This window comes from Pithys albifrons, chromosome 2 (genome assembly GCF_047495875.1).
Source record: "Pithys albifrons albifrons isolate INPA30051 chromosome 2, PitAlb_v1, whole genome shotgun sequence".
In the NCBI taxonomy this organism is placed as follows: domain Eukaryota; kingdom Metazoa; phylum Chordata; class Aves; order Passeriformes; family Thamnophilidae; genus Pithys; species Pithys albifrons.
This window is the reverse complement of record NC_092459.1, coordinates 51,616,099-51,644,091: the sequence shown is the minus strand read 5'-3', so window position 1 is coordinate 51,644,091 and position 27,993 is coordinate 51,616,099. Positions and strand designations below refer to the sequence as shown.

The window sequence follows — 27,993 nt, the reverse complement described above, 5'->3', positions numbered from 1 at the left end:
TAGCATCTTTTCACTTGCACTTGGAAACTATTATTTTCCTTTGATGCTTTTATAGTCACTTTTTACCTGAACTTGATACAATTAAAATCGAAGTGCCCTGCAATTCTGTAAGCACTACAATTAGACAGCTGATTTGAAATCAAAATAAAGCACAAATAAGCCACAAAGGTGTTTTTGTAAGTGTTGGTATCAGAGATCTTAATTCACCTTCTGAATTAAATTGTTTAAAATCAGCAATACACCAGTGTATTAAGGAATGAAACCAGGATACAGAAATACAAAAGAAATACAAAATAAAATTTAAAAAATACTGTTGGTGGATAAGAAAGTAACTATGTTGATACCTGACTTTCTCTGAAGTGGTTTAAGACCGTAGACAGCTTTTGCTGTTTTCTTTGACTTAGTGTTGTCCTCAGCATCCTGCTCTGCGTATTCCTTCAGGACAGTTCTACATATAGGATCAAATTTCCAAGACACTTTGTCTTTTGTAGCTGTGATATAGCTAAAGAGCTGAGAAATATGTTTGAAAGTACGTGTAACTAGGAATATATATGCTTCCATCCTTTCTTCTTCGGCATTGTTTTCGTGGGTACATATACTTAAGTATGTCCTTGAAGCTTTAGAAAAGTGCTAAATAACACTTTGTCAAAATCACCTCATGAGAGATGGATTCATATCACACTGGATTGCTGTATAATTGTGTTGGATCAACCATCTTCTCTGGGTGGGAGGGTGAAGGGCACATAATGGGGCCTGCAGGCACATGACAGAGGTGGAAAGTACATGGTAAGACCTGCAGCCAACATGGCTGAGCCCACAGAGTGTACATGGCAGGGGAGCCACGTGGCTGCACTGTCAATAACCTGCCCACACCACACTGCTGGAGCCTCTGATTGACTATGGCATCCCTCACTGTAGCCAGGGGGACACTGAGTGGTCATTGGCCCGCATAACCTGTCTGGAGGGAGTGGCCACAGTAGCCAAACCATATAAAAGAAGTGCACAGACCCTCCATTTTTGGTTTGGCCTTCTCTCCTGGAACTTGCCAACATGTGACTCTTGGCTGTAACTATTTTCTCTCCTCTCTCTTTCTTCCTTCTTTCTTTATTCTTAATCTCTTTTATTTCTTTGCTCTTTTCTTGCTCTTGTGGGTAACTTAAAACCAATGACTTGTGTTTTACTAAGCTGGAGTATTGATTGATTTGTGGTGGGTGTTTTAGTGAAATACTTCTGCCTTGGTTGCATGTTATCCCTGTAAAATCTTTTGCCAAAATGTCTTATTTTCTCATTAAATTAAAGATTAATGGTCCAGTCATGAATTCAAGATAATAACGAACAAAAGGCTTTTCAAAAGTTTGGTGAACAAACTTAAAAGTCTTAAATGGAAGTAACCTGGGCAGTGTGTGGCTTCAAATCCAGGGCATTACACACCTAAATGACAACTAAATCAAATCCAGCTAAATTCAAAGTCTAGCTCCCATTTTTAGAATCAATTTAGAAACTCCATTCAAAAATTCTAAGAGCATAAGAACAACTATAGTTGATCAGAACAAGCATCTTTGTTGGTTCTTACTGGACCTCTGGAGTGGCTTAATGTGGAAGCCTAAGGAACAGTATTCAGCTAGTGCTAGGCTTAGTGACTCCTGAAATATTTTCTTCAATATAAGTTAATCTTTCAAGTAATCCACAGTGCTGTGACTTAACAAGTTCGTGTATGACAACCGAGACTTAACAATTGATCATAGAATCATGGAGTGGTTTGGGTCAGAAGGGATAATAAAGGTCATCTAGTTCTAACTCCCCTACCACCCACTAGATCAGGTTGCTCAGGGCCCCATTACTGTTACTCTTGAACACTTCTAGGAATGGGACACCCACAACTTTTCTGGGCAACCTGTTCCAGTATCTCACCATCCTTGCAAGAGAGAATTTCTTCCTAATATCTAATCTAAACCTACCCTCTTTCAGAGTAAAGCCATTCTCCCTTATTCTATCACTTGTAAAATGTGATCCTTAATTGTTGTATAAAGTCCCTCTTCAGCTCTCTTGGAGGCCGTCTTTAGGTGCTGGAAGGCTGCTATAAGGTCTCCCCAGAGCCTTAATGATCTCATGCATGATCTTGTCTCACTGAAAGCAACTAATAAAACTTCTTGGTTTAAATCTCAGTGGACACCACATGAGATTGAGGATTAGCCTCAGGTCTTTTTCTGTAACCAGGTGAGTTACAGGAATGCAGTCCTGGTCTGAGCATGATGGGGATCTTTACTTAAGCATATTTGTAAAAAATGTCAGGATGCTTGACCTAGAAAGTCCCATTATATCTGAAACAAATGAACTGCTAGAAATGAGCTCTGTTGGAAATCTGTCTTCAACTTCAGATGCCAACTAGCTAAAAAATCGACTTCTGATAACAAACTAAGCATCTGTCTTTTATTCATCATCATAGGTCTCTAAATAAATAGCTTTACAGCAGACAAGGCATAGCATCAGACCCTAATCAGAGAGATATTTCACTATGACAAACCCACTCACAGAAAAAAAAATAAAACTGGAAGGTATTTTAAGAGATTGCCTAGTTTATCTATCCCCCATCCTGATGGATGTTAGTCTGAATGGTATTTAAAACCACCACCAGCAGCTACTCCACAGCTTCTCTAGACAGTCTGTCTCAGAGTTTCACTTTCCATTGAGTATATTTTTCCCAATATCAGCCCTATCTATCACTTGCTGCAATTAGCCCTCCCCATTTTTTTAATCTTTTCTACTGGAGACTGACAGAATAATTTATTTCTTTATTTGGAGACTGGTATAAAATCTAAGGTGAAATCCCTGTTCTCCTTTTTTTAGCTGTACAGCCTCTCTTCTGGCATTTTAAACACTTCAGATGTACAGTGTGAAGGGATGGGTGTCTGCAAGGCATTAGCATCATTGGAACAGCATTTTGATTGGCTTTCCTTTTCTGTCTACATGAGGTCTTTACATGCAATTTTTACTGTTGGAACAGATAGCCTTCCAGAGGTGAAATTATCAGTAGAAATAATTAATCCGTGATTTAAAAAAATCTAACATCTCACAAACAAATTATATACAAAAGTAAAAGTTTCACCTGACATTATTGCCAACGCAAATATATTAAGAGCTGTATCTGTTGGGAAAAAAGTAAACCCAAACTTAGGCAACTGCAGGACTGTATCAAGCAAGTTCAAACATTAATTTAGTGTTGGTAATAAAGGTACCTGGAAATATAATGAACTTCATTGTTATATTAATATTGCATTAACTCGGAGCAAAGCAATAAGACATATTTCACTGCTGTAGAAATTTGCATATCAGAGATATGTAGAGAAAAGAGATAATGAATTCATAACTGAGCCAATAGTCTCAGTAAGCTTAGTCAAACTATGAGTTAGGACACTAAACATTCCATAGTTTCGTTACATGATTAATACAGAATGCTGAAGAACACTAAGCTTGGAATAAATGTTCATTTTATTAAAAATGAATGAATGCAGTAATGGAACAAAATTATTCATTAAATCATTTTTAATGCAGGTGTGAGAATGACATATAAGCCTGAAAAGCTCTCAGTGATGAGTTGTGCCTTAGATTTCTTGAAGTCAATATCCAAACTTGCATACCAAAGTAGAAGGTGATCAGTTTTGTCCTTGAACACATACGAGCACATACATCAGATGGATGAACCCCACATTTGGATGCAATGTAGAGTGACAAATCTCATCTCTTTCATGGTACTGGCATTACCTATGCCAGGATAACTGCAAATTTCATGGCATTGGAAACCAGGTAATGTTTGGTTTAGCTGCACAAAATAAGGGTGCTTGTGATTTCCATAAGCCTCATTCAGTTTACAGGTCAGGAAGCTGAGTACCTTCCAAGCTAGTATCAGCTATTTTCTTCAAATCATGATGGGAAAGATGCTGTAGGATGGATTCAGTGCTATGAAGCTATTAGAAAATTCCTTTACAAAATCTGAGGACATGTTTTCATCTTTTTAAAATGTGGTTACGGGAAACCTCAGTATCTCCAGCTTTAAAATCTCTCAGTGGATTTGCTTTAGGAATATGTTGCAGCTTTCATCTGACTGGTAGGACTGTATTGCTTTGTTTCATAAAAACATTTGTTGCTGAAAATCCAGCCTTTGAGAATTTTTCGGTGGTTTATTGCTTTCCCTGACTTATCTTTCTCTATGTCTGTGTGTCTTTCAGTATTTATCATGTTTAGGGCTCATTTTGTACCAAGCAAGTAAGCATTTCCCAGTTGAACTATTATATCCTATCTTCAAGTCCTAATTTCCTGATATTTCTTTATAATATTTTTTAATGCCAACTTTGTCCATGTGGTCAAGTAACTCTGTACTTCTTCACTGGAAGTCTGTTTTACTTACTGTGTGACGTGGATACCTGCTGGCACACACATCATCACACAATTTATCTCTAGAGGAAGCACTTTCTACCACATCATATTTTTTGATAAGACATACAGGAATTTTTTTCTCTTTAGCATAGCATCTCCTGAAGGATACTTTTCCCATGATGTGCGATTTCATAAACAGTTTCATAGGTAATTTTTGATGCAGTATTACTTTTAGTGATCTTTAGACAAGCTTAATTCTAGTCATATCCACTGCAATAATGATATATGTGATTCTGTGCAAGCTAGGTGCAATGTCTGATATTAATCGAACAATATCATCACACCCTTTCTGGCAGCATTTTATCCTGACATCTGGATGCAATAACAAATCCATCATTGGTGACTTGGTACAACCTGCAGGTGAACTCTTATGAACATTCACGTCACCTTTCACACACAGCAGCATTAAACCACCTGCTGTCTGTAGAAATCAATCATTTTTGTCCACCATAACTATACAGTATGGATAGAAACATCCATTCTGATCCTGAAGGTCATAATTTATACTCTTTTGAATGACTGAGTTTGTGAATTTGGCTTGAATCTGTCAGTTACTTTGAAATATCAGAAACCACTTGAGAGCAAAGCAATTGAATAAAGCTGAAGTCAGCCTGTTCTCCTGTGGCAGCATTTTCAGCTTGTTCAGCAAAATGTACTTGCACTCTATCACAGCACAAATACTTCAGTGGCAAGATAATGTAACTACAATGGGTTCTGTTCAATGATGTAATTTCATTAGGATGTTCCAGTTTTTTCTTTCTTTGAAAACTTGGCACATCATCCATATATTTTGTGATTTTCAATTTTCTTTTTGGAAAATACCATGAAGCATGAAGAAGCCTGCTGCCTGAAAGGTTTGTCTCTAGACTTTTTTTTTTAGGTCAGTTAAAGAATTCAGGCTGTTTGAGAGCTTCACCTATTTACTACATCAAAATGGATTGCACCCAAAAGCTATCCAGTAGCAAAATTGCCTTATGCTGTAGCTTGTTTCAAAATAAATGGAGCCATTGAAAATCATTGAGCCAGAATGGGCAGAAAAGTGGCCTTATTTTCTAAACTTACACATAGGGAGAACTTGTCACGGCGTTTTACAGACATAATGGTAGCAGGCAACAGAAACTCCATTTTCTTTGAAAACAGTGATGGAAACAGCTCAATGCTAACAAATGTAGACACATTTGGTTTTGGAAATGAAGTTCATTCTGCCACTGCTGCAGATGATTTGATTTTAGTACCTTAAAAATGTCACTTAGGTTTTAATTCAGTTGTCTTTTGAGATGCCTTCAGTAATGGCACCTGGTCTTCAGCTGCTGCTCTGGAAGGCATGGGTCACCCATAGTTCTTGTCCACTTGCCAGCCCTATGCAGGTGTCATCTATATCTCAGGGAATCTCACTTGGTGCTGGACACCTGCCTTTTGAAAAGCAAATTAAGCCCTATTACATAGCAACAGTGTAGGATGACATGCTTACTTTCAGTCCAGCTTGAACATTTAGCTTTGGCTGTTAGACTGTGGAGCTATGGAATGGTAGGAGGTGAAAAGGACACCTACACCTGATCTGGTAATTAGAGAAGAAGCAACTGCTTTCAGTTTTGCCTAAGTCTTAGGTCCCTTTGTCACTGACAAATTCAAAGAAGGAAAAGTGCAAACTAAGATGACTGTTAGCACTTTTCATAAACTCCTGAGGTAATTCCAGGCACTGTTTGATTCACATGAAGCCGAAGAACTGTGGAAGAATCATAGGTTGCAGGAGTAACCCTTTTTCTCTTCAGTAACCTTGCGCAGAACACAGAAGCAAAGAAAAGCTGAGGCACAAGCTGATGCACACAGATGTGTGTGCAGCAACAAAGGCAACTCGTTTTTTGGACTTAGACAACTCAAGGAGAAACCTCAACATCTTCTACAGTTGTTCTTGGTGACTGAGAGTTCACTGGGCAGAAGATCTGTTCTTTTGAACAGCTGAGATTATCAGAGGCCTGAGCATGTTTGGGACTGAAGAGAAGAAATTGTGAGCTCATTTCTCTGTCACCAGGTTGGAAGTGTAGGAAAAGAAATGGCATCAAGAGGTAACACCACAGCGTGGCCAGGGCTCAGCATGGGTTGCTCTCACCAAGCATTTTTGCACTAGCAATAGTGGAGGCGAGGTGCCTTGCTAACTTCTCTTCGCTCTCACCAAGTTTACCAAAGAACCTAGAAAGAACCTGAACTCTAACCCAGCAGGTCCTGTAAATAAAAATAAAATATGATCTGCATTTTACCAGTCTTCTGTTTGGTCAAAAACCTGTCCCCAAACCCTTTCCAGCTCTGTAAGTTCTTTTGAACACAGGTGTTCTTTTCTTACCTTTAGCTTGTTTTCATAAATTATCTTAGTGAGGTCATAGCAACAAACCTAGAATTAATGTACTTGTTTTCCCACATCAGTGCAAGGAAAATATCATCCAGACATGAAGTCTTGCTCCACAAAGTCAGAGGGAGTTTTCATACTGCCCTTGAGAAGTAAGGGAACTCGCTCAGTTCTCAAAAATCTACAGGAATACTTGCAACACAAGTAGTAAGCTTAGACTAACACAGCAGTCCCTCAGTCTTAAAAAGATATGGTTCTATAAAGCATAATTTTCATTAAAAGGTTAATTGCCTTACTGTTAATAGTGAAATAAAAAGAATTAATTATATGCCACAGTGCCAACTAAGAAATCTACTGCCAAGGAAATGGTAAAATTCAGAGAAAGGCAGAACCTGTATCACCACTTTAAATAAGTGTGTTCCCAAAGCCTGAAAAATTTATCAGAAGTTCATAGAAAATGCAGCTGAATGAAGAAAAATGCTGCTGAGGAAGCAACGGTTATACGTCTGCAGGTTCCTTGCCTTTGAAGAGAATGAGCATCGTATCTTGTAAAAAGGCATTTTGTTTATTGGACAAAAGGCATTTGATATTTCAGCATCATGGAAGTGTTCAGTAAATCTTTGAATATACCAAGTCAGAATGCCATCAGGTTTTAAACTACCAGGATCACATGAAAGAAGTCCTTGACAAGGCTATGCCTGATGTAAAGAACTTTCCAAAATGAGTTCTGAAAGGACATTTGTCATTAACAGCTCCTCTGACTTCCATCATACAGTTTCATAGCCTGTGGCATACAGGTAACTTTCAGTTTAGAAGGAAAGGAATCAGCTTCTTAACTGCCACAAATGTAAATGAGAATATTTTGGCTAAATATCTTCATGCAAATTGGAAAGTTTACATTTAAAGGTCAGAGGGTTTCTGTAGCATTTGAAGACAATGAAATGTATTCCCAGGGCACTATTTATTCTGCCGCAGAAAATCAAGTTGTTGAGATTCAGAAGTCCTCTCAGTTGCATGTATTATGATTTATAAAGAACAGAAAACTACACTGACTGTTAAAACAAGAGGAATTCAGACAGATATTCCTGAGCTCTACTCAGGAAATAACTGCAAAAGCAAACAGACACTGTATAAAAAGGAAATGATTTAAAAGTGTTTCTAAGCTTCCCAGGTGGATGAGGTACACATGTGGTTTTGAACAAGTTTCTACCTACCAAGTTTGTTTCTAGCATGAAGCAATGGCAAAAACACTAAAAAAAGTCAAGAAACTCATCCACACTCTAATGCTGTTACACAAACAAATAAAAACAAAAAGCTAATATGGGCACCTTCTCAGTGGATTTGAGATTTTTGAGTAAGGGTTTACAAAAAACATTCTTTTATCCTCCAAAACAGTGTGGTAGACTGTTGTAGAGAAAATGGTGACACACAAGTCTCTGTGCTCTCAGGAGCTGAATGTGTCCTATGAAACTCTATGGCCATTTACCTGATTCTAAAGCATTTTTGACAACTGGCCTCAGAACAATTGTGAAAGGCATGCAATAGTTTCCTTTTCAGAGAAACAATTTTTTTTAATGAGAGGTAGCTCCCATTTCATGTCAGTCAATTCACAGCAAGCCTCCTAAGATGTCTGGTCCAAAAGGATTTGAAAAGAAATGCAACAACATCTTTTCTATGACTTTGTCACAACATTATCCCACAGAGTCTGTCCAGGCATAGATGTAATGGTGTTTTCTTCAGATATCTGTAGGAGAAAATTGGTTCTGTCTTTCACAACTGTTATGAAAAAGAGTTACAAAAATATAATTCTCTTAAAGGCACTCTACCAACATCTGTATTACATGGACACATGCTGTATTAAAAATGATAACATTTCCTGAAGAAGCAAGAAAGAAAAGCAGATAATTGGATTTTTTTCTGCTTGTCAGGAACATGCCACTCAACACTAGGCACTGAATGGAAGAGATACCACTGCTTAGTAAGTCGTGGTGATTCAACAGCTGACCTAAAAGGCCATTTGACTGCAAACAATAGGTATCTCTTAAGGGTTTATCACTGCTCCTGATTATAGTACCAAAGCCTTGCTTAAAAAAAAAGTCACAAACACTTGAGGGGAGCAAGCACTTCTTTCTGTTATCTGGATTTACATTCATGTAACTCCAATAACCTTCGAAGAATTATCTGTGATTTATAGTAGCAAGAGACAAGAATCAAGGCAAAGATTTCTTCTTTAAGTTAGATATTTGTCCCATCTATCATGGGGCTATTTCAAACTGAATATAAGAAAACATGGTATGTTCTATTTGGGGAACAATACTTAATCTGTATAAAACTGACTAAAGGGAGGATGAGCTGCAATAACTGAAGGTCTATGGTAATAAATGATGGACAGTGCTGAAAATTACTTCTTTATCAGCCAGACAAATCACAAGTGTAAGAAATCTTGTTTTATCCACTAGCATTCTTAAACAGATCCTTTTGTAAAAGTTGGATACCAAAACAAATTTCCTCAATTAAAAGCAGAACCAATTTTCCAATAACTTTGTACTAGTGGTGAACTTGAAAAATAAATATTTTTTATTCTTTTATTTGCATCTGATGATGTGAAGTTAAGCAGATTTTATGTTTCTTTGTAATAGTTTCTCTTGCCTTTTATTGAAGAGGGTTGATTTTGAAATGCGCTGCTTTCTTGTTTCATATTTTTATCCCATACTTCTTTCTTTCTGTGTCTCTAACTCTCATTTATTCATTGCTTTTCTGTTTTGCTACTTAGATTGGTGGTTTGCACAGGAAAAGAAGGAATGAAGGTGAAGGGAAATTAAAAGAATGACAAAAGGAAAATTGAAAAGAAAGAAAAAGATAATATATGAGCCAATATTATAAGTTAAGTTGGGCGGGGGGGAATCTCTTTTTAAATAAAATGCCTATTATCTTGAAATTATTAGTCAGCTGTATTTTCTGAAGTCATTAACTCCAGTTTCTTTGCTCTGTATGTCACTATAATAAATATCGTAACTATCAACTCCAAAAGGCAGTAAGTGCTGGGATAGGAAAACAGGGCAGACCTGTCATTCACTGCTGCTGGCTAGGCTATGGGCCCCATTCCCTTCTTGGCAGCATATCCCACACTGAACCCACTACACCATGTAAGAGGACTGCCAGCTTATGACAATTGTCGTGACTGTGATGGCTATACTGAAGTCAGCAGCCACAAAAAAGTGTCCCTGAGCATCATCCTGAGTGAGTTGCACCATTTGCATTCAGACTTCACAAAACCTGAGTGCTCCAAACCTCTCCTTTCCAAAGTGATCAATTACCTAGTGAGACGCAGTGTCAAAATTTTTGCATGGAATCTGTCTTCCTGCACTCTTTCCTGCCTTGTGCAGTTGCATGCACAAATGTTATAGAATATTAAATATAAACTGCTGAATAACACTGGGAACAGAGCACTATTCCCACTGAAAATATATGCCTGCTCTTGGGTACTTAGAAATCCTCCCATTTAAGAATGCTGTGGCCACTCAAGCCAGCTGCTTCTGATTTCCAGGGTATGTTAGCTCGTTTTAACTAATAGGGACTATGATTTCCCCATTTTTACTCTGAATTTATATCTTCAGTACCGTGAGTTATTTATATGACAAGTTTGTTCAAGTGAATTTGATCTTCCACTGAAATGCTGAAAACAAACTTACAGATGTTTGGAAAATTAAACTTGACCTTTCAAACCTGTGGAACCTCGTACTTCATACTACAACTCCTCGCCATACAAGCTCCAGCTACTGATGATGTGTAAGCAGAGATAACATCAACTAATTTAACAGAATGCTCACAGAAATGCAGTTTCTTTTACTATTATTTCAGGGGGTTTTTTTGTCTGTGACATATCTACATAGGCAACTGACACATCCACGTCAGTATTTGTGGCAAATGGCAGTGAAGGTAAGTAGCCATGATAGGAACATCAAGTGGAGTAGACACAGATGCAGAATGTCAGCTTTCTTGTCCTGAAGTGGACAGTCTCTGTTTTAAAATAAAAACCACTCAGAATGACAAAAATTCAAAGGGATATGTTAACTAAATGCCTGTGTTTGATTCAGTTTGTTTCACTGTCAGTGTTTTATCTTTGCATAGTTATCCTTTTTCACAGTGTACTTATTTATATTTCCTTTGAACATTACTTGTTGGACTTAATTGGCGATATAACTGAATGGTCAGGGTAAGTGATGCCTATGGGCATTTTGTTCAGAAGAGCAGTATAAAGCCCTTGGATGAGTAACAATAGAAATGACATAATCAGTAACTGCAAAAAAGCTGCTTTTATTGTTATATAAGAGCACATAGATGAGCTCTCATGCTTCTAAACTGCTCTACTGATCTTGTTTCTAATGCAAAATTTCAGAATGTGCTTTGTTGCCTTTGTTTTAATATGCTTGCAGAATGAGGTGGTTTATATCAATCCTTTAAAAATGCACCTCAGGAGGTTGGTTTTATACAGAAATCCCATGATAGAAATCAGTCAATCTTTAGCCCACTGAAGTCAGTATAAAGAGTCTAATTGATTTCAGTGAACACTGTATTGTATCTGAAACACACATATCTCTCCAGCATACTTATAAAAACACTTGGAAGACAATTAAACCTATCATGGCTTAAGGAGTTAACAGGTCACTTTCCCACGATTTCTATTGTCAGTTTATATAGTAGTGGGAGGTCAAGGGATAGGCTTGACACTTGGCATTTTCTTCTCCTTTTCTGTGTCTTTGCAGAATTATGCCTGACACCCTCAGGCTGTCGCTGAGGTGTCTGCAGAGGGCAAAGCAGAAGAAATGCACACAGGGAAAATGAAAGGTGATTCTGGCAGAAAACATACTCCTGTTAGGCTGTCAAAAGAATTTGTGCTTTAGGTACTTTTGGCACCATTCTTGTCAGCTTCAGGTTGGCATCTTGGGAGTTTACAGAAGTCCTTGTCAGAATAATACAAGCAGAACTATAGAAAGAGAAATGAAGGAGACAACGCAAAAAGAGACTTACATTTAATTGTGAAACTGCAGTTTTCCATTTTGATGTTTTTTCTGCTAGCTGGTCTCAAGCTGACACTTGACTCTTATAAGTGTCCTTTGGCACAGCTGGATTACAGAAGTAGGTGGAAAACTAAGGGAGGAGAATTTCTTGGGCACAAGGATGAGTTAGGCTCATCCTCTGTGCAGAGAAATTAAGTTTCCTTGCAAAATCCTCTCCCAAAGGATACAGGTTAGTTAGGAGGGGGGTTTTTAGTACTTCTGGACCTCTAGATTATCTGTCTGGCTGATGTTCCATAATATGCTTGAAATCTTTCTCTCTTTTTGAATTCGTGCAAGTAATTATTTTACAAGTCCCAGTAGGCAAACTACATGGGTTATCCCAAGATCCAGAACATTTAGCAGGAAGCAACTGTAACACACTTCATTTGCATAGGATTCTTGGGATTTTCTCAGCATACACTACTTTAAAGGCAGTACATTTTGCAAGGGCAAGGGGCTGATGTAGTCTATAATCAAGATTCTTAACACTGTACTCAAGGTAAATGGGAGAAAATAAGCTCTCATGTAAGCAGGGGAGGAGGATGCACAGTGTAAAGTGATTGTAGCAATGCTTCCCCATGTTCTTTCAAAGTGTTTGCCTCAAACTAGTCGATGAAGCTTTAAATTAGGTTTACTTCAAACTTTTTCAGGCAATATTTGGAACATATTCTATGATTTTGATTAATCTAAGACACGTTTATCCATTTGTGGTTGTAATACCTGAAGATACGTACCATAATATGTAACATTTTATATGCTCAAAGTGACTCAAGGATACCACGCTAGACTGCAGTGCAGTGCAAGAACATCTAGAAAATAAGTTGTATGCACAGACATACACTGTATGTTGGGTTTTTTTGTTTTGTTTTTTTTTTTAAATCAGGACACATTATCATCTTATCTGAAATCAAAACCTTCTGGTGGTAGAGTCTTTAGGTCTGCTCTCACTTAATTCTTGACAATATGGGTCAGTGTGCCAGCACCAGGATACTGATATCTCTGAAATACCACTTTAGGTCAAGAAGAAGAAAGTATACTGAAATTCTGCTCACTGGAAATTAACCAGTAAACATCTCTGTTTACATTCCCATTTCAAATGCCTGTGACTTGTTAGGAAGTGAGATGTACACAGAAGAGAGGTGTACACAGGTCATTAGCTGTCTCTTCCTCCAGAAAAGGCAGGAAAGATTACATCATATTACACTGCAAAAGACTTTATATTAAAACACTTGCCATTTCTAAGAAACAAGATCTATCTAGGAGAATTTTACTGTATTTGCCAGAAGAGGAGTCTGGCAGGAGACATTAAGAGGGCTGCTACTGAGGTGACTTATGATCTGTGAAAAGTAGTATATTTCACCTAGGAATTATGGGAATAACAGGTAATATAGTCAGGAAGGATAAAGTGGAATAGGTAAGTGTATAAAACAGATCTGACAAAGACAATGCTGAAAGTTTTTGCATGAGGACTTGAGGTTTCTTTTTCCAGGCAATAGTGCAGTACAGTAGTGGTACTCAATGAGACAAAACATAATTCACCAAAATATCTTGAGTAATATGAATAAACACACTTACATGACTAGTAGCGACTACTCGATAAATTTGTCTATATTGGTCCAGGAAGTCACTGTGTGACATCCAACAATTAACTCAAGTTTATTAGTTCTCCTCAGATGTCTAAGAAAATAGGTGCCTCATCATCCTGTCATTTAGGCAGTTGCCTCTAGTTGAGACTAGAACCTTGACTATTTTCCTCAAACTGCACTTACTTTATTGGCCATTTCCTTTATCAAACAATTGCTCTTGATGGGAGAGGACTGGGTTAGGGAACATTTAAACAAACTGAATGTACACAAGTCCATGGGACTGGTGCTCCCACGAGCACTGAGGGAGCAGGCAGTTGTCACCAAGAAGCCAACTAAAACTCATAGCAATTGAGAGAGGCTTCCTGAGACCTGGAAGAAAGTAAATGTCACTTCTGTCTTCAAGCAGAGCAAGAAGGAGGATTAGGAGAACTAATGACTTTTCAGCATCATCTCGACCCCTGCAAAAAGTGCTGCAGCAACTAGTCCTGAAACATTTTCCAAGTATATTGCAGACTAGAAGGTGATGAGGCATAGTCAGAGTGTATTTATGAGGGGCCCTGAGCAATGTGATCTAGCTGGCCTTGTTCTGAGCCAAGGTAATGGGGTAGATGGTATGAAGAGGTCCCTTCTAATCTCAGTTATTCTGTGATTCTATGATCTTTGCCCTAAGGATAATTATTTCATCTGAGTAAACTTTAGTTAAACTTTTCAAAGAAAGTGTATCTCATAGCTTTGTCAAAAGTGACATAGTCAAGTATATTGTTTTAACAATTTCAATACAGAACCTCGACAAAACCAAATATGAACAGAAGATAAAATCTGACAGTAATCAGCAGTTCCACAGGATTCAAGGAAATAAAGATATCCTCTAAGCCAGTCCAAATTCTCATTATGTCAGGAAATCTCAGATCATCAAACATCATTAAGAGTGAAACAGCTTGCTGAAATCTACAGATCTCTCAGTCACAATTTTTATTCTTCTTCATGTGATTCTGGGAGGGAAGTGTAATTTCTACCTATGATTATTCTCACATTGCCCAGAGACACTATTTTAGTGAATACAATATTGGACACATTCTTTACATACTACTGAGAGAGCAAACTTTCATTAGTTCAATCTTATTTCCCTCTAGGTTGCCCTTGGTTTTCATCCATCTCTACACCCACTGAGATTTAATATTCCAGCTTTTGCAACAATGTCTAGAATTACATGATGATGACCCCACACTCTTACAGTTACTGGGTTCATTCCTTTCTATCTTCTCCTGCCCCTCTGAATTGATATTTGTCTCTAGAGGAAATGAAGCTTCAGCATTACTCTCCTGAAGGCAAGTGTTTTCTTTAAACTTTTTTAAACTGATCACAACTGGGTTTTTATTGCTTAAACATGCCAAGAATGTAATCACTATTTCCCTCTGAGAGTCATAGCTACAGTTTCAAAGATAAATCAAATATTTGCAGAGATGCCACTGCTGACCGTTCTCTCCCCAGTCTTCCTGCTGTCAAGTAAAAGATAGAGGTGGGCACTCCAGGCAGTTCAAAGTCAGTGGAACACAGACTCCTGGATAAGTTGGATGCTTATAAAAAGTCACATCTGAGAGAGCTCACAAGACTGGAGAAAAATAGTGTAGGGTGGCCATAGCCCTCAACCTGGAAATTCAGAAGTTCAGGACTACACAGTTTTCTATGGAGCATAGATGCTCCTGGTTCAGGGGTAGCTTCTACCTCATCACTTCCCTTTTCAAATCTGTAACATGCCTATGGTACTACTGAAGTCTTCAGAGGTGCCCTTTGATGTATCAGTCACTGGATTAAGTCACTGATCTATAAAACACTTCAATTGTATGATGTGATGTGATGTGATAGGATTGAGCACTAATTCTAGGCCCCTTACCTCACTGCTGTCAAGACATCCAGATACACAGGTGGCCTAGGACACCACTCTTTAGTGGATCAACCATGCCTGACTGTGGGCTCTCAGGACAGACACTTCCCCTGTGGCTTCTGAGAGTGGGAACCCCAGCCAAATGCCAGTACCAGCTTCTTGGAGTCCAGCCATATCTTGTTCGCTCCCCAGATATCCACTCCATGGAAGAGTGCCTGCTTACACCTGGACTCTTTAGAAGGCATAAAGCCCACAAAAGTTTAATCAGGCCTTGCACAGGCTCCCTTGGTCTTTAGTTTTTATCATTTCTTTATTAATTTGCCTTACCAGTTGCTGGTGATCATTCACAACCATCACCCAATCCATGTAACAGCTTTATATTACACTTTCTTCTCTTGCACTGCCTAATCTAGGTATTCATTGCTTGCCTCTTTACCTGACTCCATCTGCCAGCACATGACAATGGAAAGTAAATTTGATTTCATGAGGTTGCTTCATACAGTGGGCTGCCTGGTACAAGGTGCTGCTTATCTAGAATTGAGTCCTCTTAATGGCAAAGTCCACTCTGAGTACAACAGAGTCAACTTAAGGAAGGATCACACCTATTTAAAAATGAAACAGATGAAGTTTGTTGAGAAAAGGGGGAAAAAAGGGAATAGTATTGCTGTAAGGCTTTGCATCTTTATATTGCTTGCAAAATGCCTGAAGGCTTCCAGAGATCTTGCAATTATTAGAGTAGATGACAAGATATATTTATGTGTTGCTTAGAAAGAGCAATGTTATCTTTCCTTTTATAAATAAATCTTCTGTATCTTTTGACACCTGCAAGCATAATTTTCTTGGTTCCACACATTACAATATATTTTCCTTCCTGTTAAGCCTTTATCTGCATGAAAACACACTACATAATTCAGCAAAGAAGATAAAAAAATTATCAATAATATTATTTTATTCCCTATAATTTTAATTTAAGAAATTGACAAAGTCCAAGAATAGTTTTTAATAGTCTTTAAATGTTGTATAAGCAATAATAGAAGCAAAATCATAGAATCATTTAGGTTGGAAAATACCTCTAGGTTCTTCAAATCCGACCATTAACACAGTCCTACCAACTAAACCATGTCCTTCACCATCACATCTGTGTATCTTTTAAATAGCCTCAGTATTGGTAACTTAATCACTTCCCTGGACAGCCTGTTCCAATGCTTGACAACCCTTCCTGTGAAGAAATTTTTCCCAATATCCAAAGTAAACCTTCCCTAGTGGAACTTGAGGCTATTTCCTCTCATCCCATCATTTGTTACTCAGGTTCTGATACTGGCCCCCACCTTGCCGCACCTTCCTTTCAGGTAGTTGTAGAGAGCAAATGGTACAAATCAGAGTCAAGGCAAAGTAACTCTCTTTATGAGTGAAACACAAAATTGCACAATAAGTGCAATAAGTTATTCTGCATGCATAACTAGAAAACCCAGCAAAATGTGTACCACTATTTAGACAGATAGCATGGGATTCAATTTACTTAACTTTAGCCAAGCAGAAATTAAGCATCTTGCCTAGAAGAGCAGTCTAATCACTGGGGGAAAAAAGAGAGGCATATCTGGGCTACTTAACCACTCCATCCTGAGACAGATGTCTGAGGTGTGTAGGACAGATTAGCTTTTGGAGAAGGTTCTCTCTATCTACCCTTCCTTCTGGTAAGGAGGAGTCTAGGAAACAACATTAGATGAGATACAGATCTTCTAGATTAGCTAGCATTAGGTGAAATTAATCCCCCCTACACAATGTGTCATCTTTCCCAGGGTTTTCACATTGTTCCATGTGACTGTCATTGTGCATGTAAATAAAATATGAAGGCCAAATGTTAACAGGTTTTTATATGAAATTCCTCACAGAGACTTACTGGGATTTCCATCAAAGTCAGTGGAAAAGAGGCCACTGACTGAAACCACACTCATTCTATTTATCACTCAGCTTCCCTAAGAGCAGCAGCCTCAGGTTCTGAACCTCACCACTGTGTATCCATCCCAGTTCACTTTGTGTCCTTGGTCTTCCGCAACTACCAAAATAGCAGTCAGGATTTTTCACTCCAGCTTGTGAACATTGCACACTGCTTCAACAGCAGCCAGATAAAAGTATTTAAAATCCAAATCTTTATTGATCCTTTTAGATATTGCGAACACTAATTAAAAGAAACTTTAGAAAAAAATATGTTTCACGCACATATGGACAATTAAGTCCCCTTTCCTAGAGAAAAACTGTTTCTCTGTATCTCTGCAAAAGATAGCTGAATGAGCTGCTTTTATAGCAGAAAAACTAATTACTGTTCTCTGAGCCAAAGTAGATCTGTCTGGCCTTGCTCAGGGTAAAGCTGGACACTGAAAACAGTGTTCAGTCTTTAAGTGCTTGTCTTTAAGTGTGAGAAGGTCCTGGAAAGAACAAATCACTTTTATTAGAGACATATGGTTTTTGTCCCAGCTACTGCTTGTTAGTCCTGTAAGTTATTAAAATGAAACCCCACGAGTTCAAAGGTGGTTTGACTCGGCCAGCCTGCAGGTCACTATGCCAGTAGGATGTTCTCCTCTGAATTCCCCAGATTTCACTGAAAACTTAACAAATCCAACAACTTGGCTTTATAAACAGTGCTCCAAGGTGCTACCCTTTGGCTTTTTCAGTCCAATTTAATACATTCAGCAACACTTCTTTTTACTGCAATTTTGTGTTTCGCTCATAAAGAAAGAGAGTTACTTTGCCTTGACTCTGATTTTTCTTTGCAATCTTCAGTCAGGCTGAAGTTTTGAACTTTGCAGGAACATTCAAAATTTCAATGAAAAGGTCAATGGAAAAGCTGGGTCCTCAGACTGGCAGTGGTTCAAATATTTTTGTAGGCTTTGGTAGTTACCACTTGTACAAGAGAGACTGAAAAAGAACAATGAAGATGCTCTGCAGACAGATCTAGAAAAATATTTTAAAAAATCCCAATATAGTCCAAAAACTCCAAAACTCTATTATTCCTAGAAAGAGGAATAAGATTTGTCAGTAAATTTAACATACAAGTTAATGGAGGCTGTAACTGTGGGATTAGCAAAAGCAGCTTTTTATATTGTCAGTGCAAATGAGAGATGAGAAATAGGTAACACTTTTAAGTGACTGGATGTAAAGATAAGTAATGTAAACTTGATGGACATGAAAAGAAGTAGTACAGCACATGATTTGGTTTAGAGCAAAAATTAAATGCACAAAATCCTGTGATAATATGGTGGAGAATGGATTCCTTCAACTTCATTTATTGGCTGATATTTTGTCATACAGGAAATAATTTCCAAGAACATTTAGAAAAATATAAAAGTTTAAAAGGTAAGCCATTCTTGGGTATGGCATACACAAATCTATCCCAATATGACTTGTATTTCAGCATTTCTTGTAGTTTCAGTAACATGAAAGATATTAATTAGAAGGCAGCTTCACTGTTCTTCCTTCTGAAGTATTGTATAAAAATACAAATTATTTTAAAATGAAAGTTACAAATTAATATTTAGTGGGTTTTTTTCTTGGTCAGGAAGTCCACAAATCCTGAAAATGAGGGATGCCTTAAACAATATACTGCAAAGGAAAGCATTTGCATTTAGTACTCAAGTTGTCTTTTTTCACAATGCTACATATGAAGAGAAAGAGCTTAGAGTTGGCCCCATAGAGCAAAATGGAAAAAGAGCTAATGCGTTCTTTCTTTAATCTAAAAAAGGTTTAATATCCATCAGTGTCTTAATTCAGCATTCCAAATCGAAATCACAATGCTAAAGTCATCCAGGTCTGTAGACATAAACTTTCTTCAAAAATAAAGAATAAATCTGAAAATGGTGTTACAATTCTCTTTTTCCTAGGTTAGATACTGGAAGAAAGCAAAAAAAAATTAAGAGCATATCAAATTACAGTGGCTCTCTCTGAATCCAGTGGCATATTATGAAAAAAAACATTATGTCCATCTGTAATTTGATTACAGGAAAACAGAGACTTAAGAGAAAGCAGTTTGTTATAAGTGACAGCTGGTACACTGCAACTAAATCCTTTGTAGGTTGATTTTGTTTTAGGTTAAAAGCATCTGTTTTACATGGAGGGAAGGAGTGGGGGGTTGTCATTAAAAATGGATGGCGAAATGTTTAGATAAATCCATATTGATAATGTATTTCAAGGTGCACTTTTACTAGTTTTTATAAAATTACCCAGAGTTTCTTGTCAGTGATTTTCAAAGTGTTACACACAATGTCCACCATAGTACTATCAATGTCAGTGCACTATTTTGACTGTATAAATGTTTATATTAATCATGATTTTGTTGAAAAATCATAATTTGTAATTACTATTTCATTTGAAATGTACTGTTCATGAACAATTTTACATACTATTCCACTAGGCAGTGTTTTGTTTTTACTTAGGGAAAGATTTTTCAGCCAGACATGGCTTTCCAGCTCACAATGATAACACAGGGAGATATTATTTTACATACATAAGTTTCAAAATACAAGTATATGAGGGTTTTTTTCTGGAAAGCCTCTGGAAGATTATAAAGTGAAATGAGTACTGTGACATATTCAAGTGGCATTCCCTTTTTGTGTTTCCTAAAGAACAATGAGTGCTTGACATTTTCTTATCTTTATTCTGTCTCAGCCATAAAGCTTAAAGTTAAATTATAGTGTGAGATGTTAGCATTAATATGCTAATTGCTTGAACATCAGTTTTTACATATAGTATGGCAGCTACTGAGTAGCACAAACTGTGTATGTATACTAATGCACTTTTTCTCAGATTCCTGTATTCTTCTAATCTTGTGAATATCTTTGAAGAGAAACTGTTTATTTTTAGCAAGAACATGTTCTTCTACAGGTTCTGCTTATTTAAGAAGGTACTGATGTAAATGGAACTTGGAGTCCTTTTAGTTGCAAAGAGGTTTTTAAGAGAGATTTTAGAAATCATTTGATACTCAACAGTTATTAAAAAATAAAGGCTTGTGCACTTACGGACAAAGCTCCTTGCAAACTCAGGCAACTTTTATATGGGTGTAATTGAACTTTCCTTTTATATCTGTGCTGAATATCTTCTAATCCTATCAATGCTCTGTGTATCCTACACGGTCTAAAATAACCCCTGGGTATTTTACCAAAAGCATTGCTACAGTGAACTGACTTGTCTTTTCTCTGTTGTCATCTTCCTCTGTAAATCTCCTCCTTCTCTCCCTCTTTTCCACACAGACAAATCCTCCACTTTTCATCTTTCTCACATTATAACTGCTCCTGAATTCAGCAAAGTGTTGCACAGAGAGAAGGAACATTGACAATAAGAATTCTTGCCTGTCCAGTAATCCCATGGCTCTGGCTCTTGGACCAATGCAAGAATTACCTTTTTGAATTTCACCATCTCCATGTAAACTTATTTTTGGAGAAGGAAAAAAATTATTTTTTCCTTGTACTTGGTGAGAGAGACATAAAAGAGTTATCTCTCCCTGCTGCACATCTACAAATATTAGAGTGGGATAGAAAATAACCCATTCTCAACATCCAGTGCTTCATAGTAAGGCACCTGGGGCAAAACAACCACACTGACATAAATATGATATGATTTATTACCACCATATAGAAAAGAGATGTTGGGTCACAGCATAGCACCAAGAATGCAGTCAAAAAATTTACAAAAAAAATTACCACAGTTTATGACAGCCTCATATCTTGAGTACTGGCTGCACCGCAGATTTATTATATAATATCAAGAAAATAAACCGGTGATTTGAAAAAGAGCGTAAAAAAAAAAAGGTAGCAAAGGTAATGGGAGTAGCTAATAGGGGAAGAATTTAAGAGAAGAGACTACACAGACCAAGACCACACAGCCTAGAAAAGAGAATAGTGAAAAAAGGCCTAAAAACAAGGACTATGACTGAGTGCCTGTGGGCCAGAATCAGGGGGAAGGCCAACAAGGCTGACACCATTGTGGGAGTCTGTTACAGACCACCCAACCAGGATGATGAAGGGGATGAATTATTCTACAAGCAGCTGGCGGATGTCTCAAAATCTCCAGCCCTTGTTCTTGTGGGTGACTTTAACCTGCCAGATATCTGCTGGGAGCTTCATACTGCAGAGAAGAGGCAGTCAAGGAGGTTCCTGGAGTGTATGGAGGACAATTTCCTTCATCAACTGGTAAATGAGCCTACCAGGGGTAAGGCCCCGCTAGACCTACTGTTTACAAACAGAGAGGGGCTGGTAGATGATGTAGTGGTTGGAGGCCGCCTGGGGCGTAGTGACCATGAAATAATAGAATTTTCAGTCCTCAGGGATGTAAGGAGAGCCACCATTAAAACCTCTACTCTGGACTTCCAGAGGGCAGATTTTGGCCTATCAAAAAAACTGATTCAGAGCATACCCTGGGAAACAACTCTTAAAGGCAAGGGGATCCAGGAGGATTGGACATGTTTTAAGAAGGAAATTTTGAGTGCACAGCAACAGGCTATACCAGTGTGCCGAAAGGCCAGCCAGAGAGGAAGACGGCCAGCTTGGTTGAATAGGGATATTCTAAAAGAAGTCAGGGATAAAAAGAAAGTTTACAGGAGGATATAGTTACTGACTTACTGAGCCAGCTGGATCCTCACAAGTCTATGGGACCAGTCGGGATCCATCCCAGGGTGATGAGGGAGCTGGCAGAAGAGATTGCCAAACCATTCTCCATCATCTTACAACAGTCCTGGCTCTCTGGGGAGGTCCCAGATGATTGGAGGTTGGCCAATGTCACCCCAATCCACAAAAAGGGCTGCAAGCAGGACCCTGGCAACTACAGGCCTGTCAGCCTGACCTCCGTGCCTGGCAGGGTTATGGAGCAGTTCATCCTGAGTGCAATCACACAGCACCTTCAGGGTGGACAAGGGATTAGACCCAGCCAGCATGGGTTTAGGAGGGGCAGGTCCTGTCTGATCAACCTGATCTCTTTTTACGATCAAGTGACCCACCTGGTGGAATGAGGGGAAGGCTGTGGTCTATCTGGACTTCAGCAAGGCCTTTGACACTGTCTCCCATAATATACTCCTGGAAAAGCTGGTAGCCCATGGCTTGGACAAGTGTACCCTCTCCTGGATTAAGAGCTGGCTGGAGGGTCGGGCCCAGAGAGTGCTGGTGAACGGAGCTGCATCCAGCTGGCGGCCAGTCAGTAGTGGTGTTCCCCAGGGGTCTGTGTTGGGTCCAGTCCTGTTTAACATCTTTCTTGATGATTTAGATGAGGGGATTGAGTCCATTATCAGCAAATTTGCTGATGACACCAAGGTGGGAGGGAGTGTCGACATGCTGGAAGGCAGGAGGGTTCTGCAGAGGGATCTGGATAGACTTGAGAGATGGGCTGATTCCAATGGGATGAAGTTCAACAAGGCCAAGGGCCGGCTCCTGCACTTTGGCCACAACAACCCCCTGTAGCGCTACAGGCTGGGCACAGAGTGGCTGGAGAGCAGCCAGGCGGAAAGGGACCTTGGGATACTAATTGACAGGAAGCTCAACATGAGACAATAGTGTGCCCAGGTGGCCAAGAAGGCCAATGGGATCCTGGCCTGTATCAAAAATAGCGTTGCCAGCAGGACCAGGGAAGTGATCCTTCCCCTGTACTCTGTGTTGGTGAGGCCACACCTTGAGTACTGTGTTCAGTTCTGGGCCCCTCAGTTCAGAAAGGATATTGAGGTGCTGGAGCGAGTCCAGAGAAGAGCAACAAGGCTGGTGAAGGGACTGGAGCACAAGCCCTATGGGGAGAGGCTGATGGAGCTGGGGTTGTTTAGCCTGGAGAAGAGGAGGCTCAGAGGTGACCTCATCACTGTCTAGATCTACCTGAAGGGAAGTTCTAGCCAGGTGGGGGCTGGTCTCTTCTCCCAGGCATTTAGCAATAGGACAAGGGGACACAGGCTTAAGCTCTGCCAGGGGAAATTTAAGTTGGATATCAGAAAAAAATTCTTTCCAGAGAGAGTAATCAGGCATTGGAATGGGCTGCCCAGAGAGGTGGTGGATTCACCATCCCTGGATATTTTTAAACGCAGATTGGACGTGGCACTGGGTACCATGATCTAGTAAATGGACTAGAGTTGGACCAAGGTTTGGACTCGATGATCTCGGAGGTCTTTTCCAACCCAATCGATTCTATGATTCTATGATTCTATGATTCTATGACTGAAAAGACAACTATTGTATTTTTCAACACAGCAGCCAAAAACACACAATCTACTCATTAGACAACAGTTACACTCCATGCATAACTAAACGGAGAAAATTGCTCCCGATGTCAAAATTAATAATGGGCTTAGAAGCAGATAAATAATGGAGGGCTGGGTTAACTTGCAGTTGTTAAATGTAACAGTCTTAATAAAACTGTGTCCTAGTTCAGCAGGAGGGACCAGCTAACCCTGTGTGGGGGTGATCAAAGCTGTGTATTCTACCCCCTCTATTCATTCCCCAAGGACAATGGGCCATTAGCAGCAGCTGCCCAGGGAGCCACTATCACCTTCACACCCAGCCTGAGGGGGCGGAGCTGCTAATGGGCCATCAACAGCTCAACACCCCCTGGCTCCCAGAGTCAATCACCCATTGTGTGAGTCCCCGCCCAGGGGGAGGGACTGAGTGCTCCCTGAGGGTACATAAGTGGCGGGTAAGAAGACCTCGGGTACTTCTCGTCGGATCCAGAGCAGCAGCAGGACCTCGACAGGAGGAGATCCCCGCTCTCGTCCAGACCACAGCCCTCGCCTGCACCAACAGGTTTTTCTTTTCCTTTTGCTCTGGACTTGGGGGAGCCACAGGGGTTTCAGCACAAGGGCAAACAAACCCCCTTGGGTTTGTGCCCCAGGACACTGGGTTATACTGCTGGGGTATTGTGAGTTGAAAGCAATTTCCCTTGTGTGTCAGTGTTGTTATAGTAATATTATTATTAAATTTTAGCTCTGACTTATAATCTCTCTCGTGGTGAGTTCATTTCCCCTGCTGGTTCACCTTCAAACCAGCACATCTTTTGGCGCCCAACGTGGGGCACGAGAGAGAAGTCAGAACTACAATTTCATTTTGTGTATTTGGGTACAGAAACTCCCTGACTACCATGTTGCTTGATGTATTCATGTGGACGGTGTATCTGGGCCTGTTCATATTTCGACACATGGGGAACCATGTGCCTGTTTTGTTGCTCTCTTTAATACCAGGGAGAAGGATCAAAATTGCTTTATTAATATACTATGTTTATGTTGTCATAACATCAGAAGCAATGAATTTCATTGTGAATGTATATTCAGTCTGGTCTGCCTGTCCTGGTTTGGGTTGTTACCTCTGGGGTCTCATTAAAAATAGCACCCAGACTGTGGGGAAAACAGGCGGAGATGGTTACTTCCACCTTTTCACCTCTGCTACAACAATCATTGAAAATATTGAGCTTCCTTTTGATGTTAGGGACAGCATAATCTTGCTGTTAGTGTTGCTTTGTCTCCTCTGTACTGTATACACCATGTTTAGGGTCAGAACTGGGCTCTCTAAGGAGACTTGCTGGAGGCCTGCCCTGGGAGCGGATGATGTTGAGTGGCACGGGAAGTGGGAAGATATGGGCCAGTATTTGGAGACCTTCTCTCCTCAAATGATCTGGAAATTCACCCCGGAACAACTGCAGGACCCTGCCAAAATGCTAAGCTATGTGAAAGGAAGATGCTCTGGTAGTCCCAGAGATGTGCAGCTCACAGCAACCTGCTGGGCCCTGGCCACTGCCTACCGCACACTGCTTGGTGTGGTACAGCATCATCAGGAGGAGGAGAAAAGGAGCAAATCCACGGGCACCATGTCCACCCAGACCATGACTGAGCCAGAGAGGAAGAGAGATACATCAACTAGCGCCATGTCCACCCAGACCATGACTGAGCCAGAGAGGAAGAGAGATACATCAACTAGCGCCATGTCCACCCAGACCATGACTGAGCCAGAGAGGAAGAGAGATACATCAACTAGTGCCATGTCCACCCAGACCACGACTGAGCCAGAGAGGAAGAGAGATACGTCAACCAGCACCATGTCCACACAAACCATGGAGGAGCCAGAAGGACAACAGAAACCGATAGCAGTTGCCCCTGTCCAGAAAAGAAAATCAAAGACCAAATCAGTTCGTATAGTACATGACGAGGAAGAGTCAGGACCTTCATCTCAAGCAGAAGAAATGGAGCCAGAAATAATCACCCGGTCCCTATCCCTGGGAGAGCTGCGTGAGCTCCGGAGAGAGTTCACACGACAGGCAAATGAGTCCATCTTGACCTGGCTACTTCGAATCTGGGATGCTGCAGCCAATGATACAATTCTAGATGGGAGTGAGGCGAGGCAGCTGGGATCCCTGTCTCGAGATGTTGTCATTGATCAGGGCATTGGAAAGAGACAGGAAACTCTCAGCCTCTGGCGGCGACTGTTGTCAAGCGTGAGGGAGAGATATCTTTGTAAGGAGGACCTCCACGTACAGCAAGGACAGTGGAACACAATGGAACAAGGTATCCGGTGCTTAAGGGAATTAGCCGTACTGGAGATAATCTTTTCAGAGGATGAGAGATTCCCTAAAAGTCCAGATGGTGTCCAGTGCACATCCCAGATGTGGTTAAAATTTGCACGACTTGGGCCAGAAATGTATTCTCGCTACCTTGCAACATTGCAGTGGAGAGAGGGAGAAGACAAGGTGGGTGCACTGGTCAGCAAACTCAGGATTTATGAAGACACTGTCACTGCTCCATTACGAGCCCACGTCTCAGCTGTGGAAACAAAACTGGCTGAACTGGAAGAGAAGATTAAGGAAGGACTCTTCCATATCTCTCCAGAACAAACGAGAGTCTCTGCCATCAGAAGCAGGCGTCTTCCAGCTAAGGAGAAAGGGTACACTCCACGCGGCAATCTGTGGTTTTACCTCCATGAGCATGGAGAAGATATGAGGAAGTGGGATGGGAAACCCACCTCTTCCTTAGCAGCTCGGGTACGTGAATTGCAAAGAGGCACAACTAACACAGGGAATTCTTCAAGGTTGAAGGCTGCTCCGGTTTCTCGTGGGCAAGGCTCCAGACAGTATAGGAATGATGATGTTATGCCCGATCCTCTTGAAGGAACCTCCCGGTCATATTCACAGGGAGAGCGCAGTGAATACCATGACCAGAACTAGGGGGGCCCTGCCTCTAGCCAGGTAGAGGAGAGGGACAATCGGGTTTATTGGACTGTGTGGATTCGGTGGCCTGGCTCATCAGACCCACAGAAATACAAAGCTTTAGTGGACACTGGCGCACAATGCACGTTGATGCCATCAGGATACGTCGGGGCAGAATCCATCTCTATTTCTGGGGTAACAGGGGGATCCCAACAGCTGACTGTACTGGAAGCTGAAGTCAGCTTGACTGGCAAGGAATGGCATAGACACCCCATTGTGACTGGTCCAGAAGCCCCGTGTATCCTTGGCATAGACTACCTGAGGAATGGATATTTCAAAGACCCAAAGGGACTGCGTTGGGCCTTTGGCATAGCTGCTGTGGAGACAGAGGAAATCAGACAGCTGAGCACCTTGCCTGGCCTCTCAGAGGACCCTTCTGCTGTAGGACTGCTGAAAGTTGAAGAACAATTGGTACCGCTGGCCACAGCCACAGTGCACCGTCGGCAATACCGCACTGACCGAGACTCTGTGACCCCCATACACAAGATGATTCGTGAGCTGGAGAGCCAAGGGGTGGTCAGCAAGACTCACTCACCCTTTAATAGCCCCATATGGCCAGTACGAAAGTCCAGTGGAGAGTGGAGGCTGACGGTGGATTACCGTGGTCTCAATGAGGTCACACCCCCCCTGAGTGCCGCTGTGCCGGACATGCTGGAGCTTCAGTATGAGCTGGAGTCCAAGGCAGCCAAGTGGTATGCCACCATCGACATTGCCAATGCCTTTTTCTCCATTCCGTTGGCAGCAGAGTGCAGGCCGCAGTTCGCTTTCACCTGGAAGGGGGTGCAGTACACCTGGAATCGACTGCCCCAGGGGTGGAAACACAGTCCCACCATTTGCCATGGACTGATCCAGACTGCATTGGAAAAGGGTGAGGCTCCAGAACATCTACAGTACATCGATGACATCATTGTATGGGGGAACACAGCAGGGGAGGTTTTTGAGAAAGGAAAGAAGATAATCCAGATTCTCCTAAGAGCTGGTTTTGCCATTAAACGAAGTAAGGTCAAGGGACCTGCTCAGGAAATTCAGTTCCTAGGAGTGAAGTGGCAAGACGGGCGTCGTCAGATTCCAACAGAGGTGATCAACAAAATAGCAGCTATGTCCCCACCGACCAGCAAGAAGGAAACTCAGGCTTTCCTAGGCGCCGTGGGCTTTTGGAGGATGCATATCCCTGAGTACAGTCAGATTGTAAGCCCTCTCTACCTTGTGACACGGAAGAAAAATGATTTCCAGTGGGGCCCTGAACAACAACAAGCCTTTGAGCAGATTAAACAGGAGATTACCCATGCAGTAGCCCTTGGGCCAGTCAGGACAGGACAGGATGTGAAGAATGTGCTCTACACTGCAGCCGGGGAGAATGGCCCATCCTGGAGCCTCTGGCAGAAAGTACCTGAGGAGACTCGAGGACGACCGCTGGGATTCTGGAGCCGGGGATACAAAGGATCTGAGGCCAGCTACACCCCAACTGAGAAA

The 27,993-nt window shown here is 40.6% G+C and overlaps 1 protein-coding gene across 1 annotated transcript in view; it reads right to left on the bottom strand.

Moving 5' to 3' along the window:
• Nucleotides 1-5,800: 5,800 nt before the first annotated feature.
• SMPDL3A (sphingomyelin phosphodiesterase acid like 3A) overlaps nt 5,801-27,993 on the bottom strand; it is a 72,403-nt gene continuing 50,210 nt past the window's right edge. Inside the window, exon 9 of the mRNA XM_071548993.1 lies at nt 5,801-5,847. Within this exon, the coding sequence (XP_071405094.1) occupies nt 5,816-5,847 (32 nt within the window). The 3' untranslated portion in view covers nt 5,801-5,815. The remainder of the gene's footprint in view (nt 5,848-27,993) is intronic.